General features: G+C 29.0%; 1 protein-coding gene across 1 annotated transcript; it reads left to right on the forward strand.

Annotated features, from left to right (window-relative positions):
* The first annotated feature begins 871 nt into the window (after positions 1-871).
* LOC124419475 (afadin-like) lies at positions 872-3,669 on the forward strand. The gene is made up of 5 exons (XM_046949165.1): positions 872-1,129; positions 1,209-1,317; positions 2,180-2,373; positions 2,439-2,915; positions 2,982-3,669. Exons 1-5 carry the CDS (start codon positions 1,019-1,021, stop codon positions 3,108-3,110), a joined length of 1,020 nt encoding a protein of 339 aa, XP_046805121.1. The 5' UTR covers positions 872-1,018; the 3' UTR covers positions 3,111-3,669.
* Positions 3,670-3,960: the final 291 nt, after the last annotated feature.

A 3,960-nucleotide genomic window follows, 5' to 3' on the forward strand; every position in this document is an offset into this window, starting at 1 on the left:
TACTTTTTAAATAATACTTATTTGGTACTTTTTCGTTTTTCAAAAGGAACTTTTTGAATCTAGAAACAGGGAAAATGAGCATCTTGAGCCCGAAGTAAGTGATGTAAAAGGGGATTTTTGGGTACTGACTCTTTTTTAACACACCATGGTGAAGGGTATATAAGATTTGGCACAGCGGAATACAGAACTCTTACTTGTTAAATGTACTCTTGTTTAAATTTCTTTATAAAATGTATGTTTTAAATTTTCCATAATTTGTCTTTATGATCGATCGATCTTAAACATAATTTATGATTTTATTTATGTTGTACATTTTTACGACATTTTAATAGACACAACAAAATACAAATTAAAATTTGTAAAGTTTATTGAACAACAGCATTCATTACTCCCTCAACATAAAAAGTCGAAAAAACTCTTTTAGACGAGTCCAAAGCAAATAAAGTTCAATCATAAAATAATATTTTGAAAAGAAAAGAAAAAAAACTATTGCTGTCTTATTATATGATTTAATGGATTTTACTCTACATTCTAGTAAAAGAAAATGCATTTGTTTATTTACTTTTAAGAATTTGAGAAGAAATTTTTTTAAATTACTTTAAATCATGCACAACAAGTAAAGGAAATTATTTTTTTATTATTAATGCAGTATTTTTCTTTTTTGTTAAAGTTGTGGAATAGTAAAGCGTGATATTTTAAAGATTTTTTCAAAAAGCAAGAATATGAAACTTCACTGAAAAAAAAAGACGGAAGTTGTTTAAAAACACACCAAATTATACATACAACTCTCTGAATTATAATTACATCGATTGACGAGATTTAATTAAAGTAAATTTTAACCCATATATTTTTTTTATTTTTTTCTAGATTCAACTTGTAACATAAAAATTAAACGTCTTGGATTTGTTTTTTGAAATTATATAAAAAAAAAACTAAAAAAATAAACGCTGTTAATGTGTTTCTTCAGGGAAAGAACACATTAAAATTTTTTTAATTTTTGTTTGTTTGTATGTAAAGAATGTCTCATGATACAAACAAAAAAATGTTGGATCGTGAAGCTGTACGTTCTGTTATACAACAATGGAATGCAAATCGTTTAGATTTGTTTGCCCTTTCCGAACCAGATGAGGTATGAGGAATTAGTTATTCGAAAATTTTATGTTTTTTACGTGTTTATATTTAATTTATTTTTTTTTTTTTTGTAACAGAATTTACTTTTCCACGGTGTGATGCGTTTTTATTTTCAAGATGCTGGTCAAAAGGTTGCTACCAAGTGTATACGTGTTGCATCAGATGCTACTGTTACAGATGTAATTGGTAAGTAGAGAGTGATGTTAAAAGTTTTAAGTTGTTTAAAGCAATTTAAAGGATATTAATAGAATTCGCTGAAGAACTTTATTAGTTCCACAACTAGCCCATGATCATTCTACGCAAGCGTTGAGAACAATGATTTTTGTTTGAATTTATCGACTTTGGATAGAACTATTTCTGTAAATGACTCACTCTCGAAAGTTTTTCTGTGGAAGTTTAAGAGTTTAAGGTCAAATGTGAAACTAATAGTTTTCTGAACAATTTCCTTTGAAGTTGTCGTTGTAATACGTTAGGTCAGAGCCCATTGAATTAGTTATAATACGAAAGAACTGCTTCCTTCAAAATGGCTTTGCAGTACTAAAGAGGTGAATGAGTATTTTGGGAGCAGTTCTTGAAGAAATGACGACAGCACTAGTTCCATGGATGCCATCTATCTATCTATCTATCTGTCTATCTATCTATCTATCTATCTATCTATCTATCTATCTATCTATCTATCTATCTATCTATCTATCTATCTATCTATCTATCTATCTATCTATCTATCTATCTATCTATCTATCTATCTATCTATCTATCTATCTATCTATCTATCTATCTATCTATCTATCTATCTATCTATCTATCTATCTATCTATCTATCTATCTATCTATCTATCTATCTATCTATCTATATATGTATCTATTACTTACTTATTTACTTACTTACTTACTTACTTACTTACTTACTTACTTCCTTACATACTTACTTACTTACTTACTTATTTACTTACTTACTTACTTACTATCTACTAAATTGCTTTACTTCCTTACTTATTTACTTACTTATTTACTTACTTATTTACTTTCATCTTCACATTTTTTACAGAAACTCTTATCGAAAAATTCCGTCCCGATATGCGTATGCTATCCGTACCCAATTATGCCCTTTATGAAGTTCATGCCAATGGCGAAGAAAGACGATTAAATCCCGATGAAAAACCTCTACTGGTACAATTAAATTGGCACATAGATGATAGAGAAGGCAGATTTCTATTAAAAAATATTGATCAAAAAACTACCGTAAGTAAAGATTTAAATTTTATAGTTCCGCATTCCCAACTTATTTCCATACCTTCCCATTTTAGCCCATCGAACAGACCGACATTAATTTCAAGAGAAAACTCTCCAAACGTGAGAAAAAAGAACAGAAAAAGAAGGACAAGTTGGCTAAGCTGAATACAGACGGCACCAATACCACCATTAACAGTCATACCAATGGTCTTAACGGTTCAAATGGCACCGAGTCAGAGACCCAAGTAGCGGGTAAATTATATACCGAACTGCCAGAGACTTCTTTTACACGTTCCATTTCCAATCCGGAGGCCGTAATGAGACGTCGCCGTCAACAGAAATTGGAAAAGAAATTACAACAGTTTCGTTCACGCGACGGTGGTCCCGATACGGGTGGTACGCTAAAAATTTACGGTGAAAGTTTATGTCAAGATGTGCCTTATAAAACGTTACTGCTGTCCATACGTGATTGTGCTCAGGCGGTGGTTAGGGAAATGTTAACGAAATATGGTTTGGAAAAAGCCGATCCAATGCATTATTGTTTAGTACAGGTTGGTAAAGAATTGTTTAGTGTCTGAAGGAATTGATATTAATAAGTTTTTGTTTTGTTTTTATAGGTTAATAGCGATGGCTCTGAATATATCTTAGATGATGATGAATGTCCTTTGTCGATTTTAATGAATCATCCAACATCAAGGGGTAAGTTGAGATTTTATTTTTCTAGTGAAAACCTTAAAATCGTATGAAGTTTTTTCAAGGCAATATCAAGATGTAAGATTTTTAAGATATTGTCGAAATAAAATAGTGAATTCCCAAAAAGTTGAACTTTTGTTCGAAAGTTTTTTTAACTGTTAATATATAAACAGAGATCATGAGGATTCTAAACAGGGATCGATAGGATTCAGAACAGAGATCCAGAGGATTGTTAAAGAATTTCGAATATTTGAACTTGTGTTCGAAATATTTTTAAAACTGTGAGAATAATTTCGAAACCATAAGTTTGCATAAAAATATTATTTTAGATTTAGGTTAAGTCCGATTTAGTATATTTTCTAATTTTCGAATATTCGATCTTATATTCGAAACATATTATTAAATCCTTAAAATAATCGCAAAATCAAAAGGATTCATAAAAACAGTTTTTTGAACTGTTTAAATGATATTTAAACAGAGATAAAGAGAATTACATATAAACAGGTGTAAATAGGATTCAGAACAGAGATCCGGAGGATTGATAAAGATTTTCGAATATTCCAACCTATGTTCGAAACATTTGTAAAACTGTTAAAATAATCTTCAAACCATAAGGATGTACAAAAATTTTATTGTAGATTTAGGTTAAGGCCGATTTCTTACTTTTTTTAATTTCGAAAACTCGAACTTATGTTCGAAAAATTTTTAAATTATTAAAATAATCGCCAAATTATGAGATGGAATATAAAAATATAATTTCATTTTAATTTAAAGAAAAATTTCTTGCATTTTTTTTTAATTTCGAATTTAAAAATATTGAAAATTTATTTAAAAATATTCATTAATTTCGAAAAATTTTTGATGTAATTTAAGCTTTTTAGGGCATGTTCGAATGTTTTTTTT

This window comes from Lucilia cuprina, chromosome 4 (assembly GCF_022045245.1).
Source record: "Lucilia cuprina isolate Lc7/37 chromosome 4, ASM2204524v1, whole genome shotgun sequence".
Lineage (NCBI taxonomy): Eukaryota > Metazoa > Arthropoda > Insecta > Diptera > Calliphoridae > Lucilia > Lucilia cuprina.

Bases quoted from the DNA above. Each gene is read 5' to 3' on its own strand.
- LOC124419475 (XM_046949165.1), top strand. From the start codon at position 1,019: ATGTCTCATGATACAAACAAAAAAATGTTGGATCGTGAAGCTGTACGT. The intron at 2,374-2,438 runs GTAAGTAAAGAT...TTCCCATTTTAG, and splicing joins ATATTGATCAAAAAACTACC to CCCATCGAACAGACCGACAT. The intron at 2,916-2,981 runs GTTGGTAAAGAA...TTGTTTTTATAG, and splicing joins TGCATTATTGTTTAGTACAG to GTTAATAGCGATGGCTCTGA.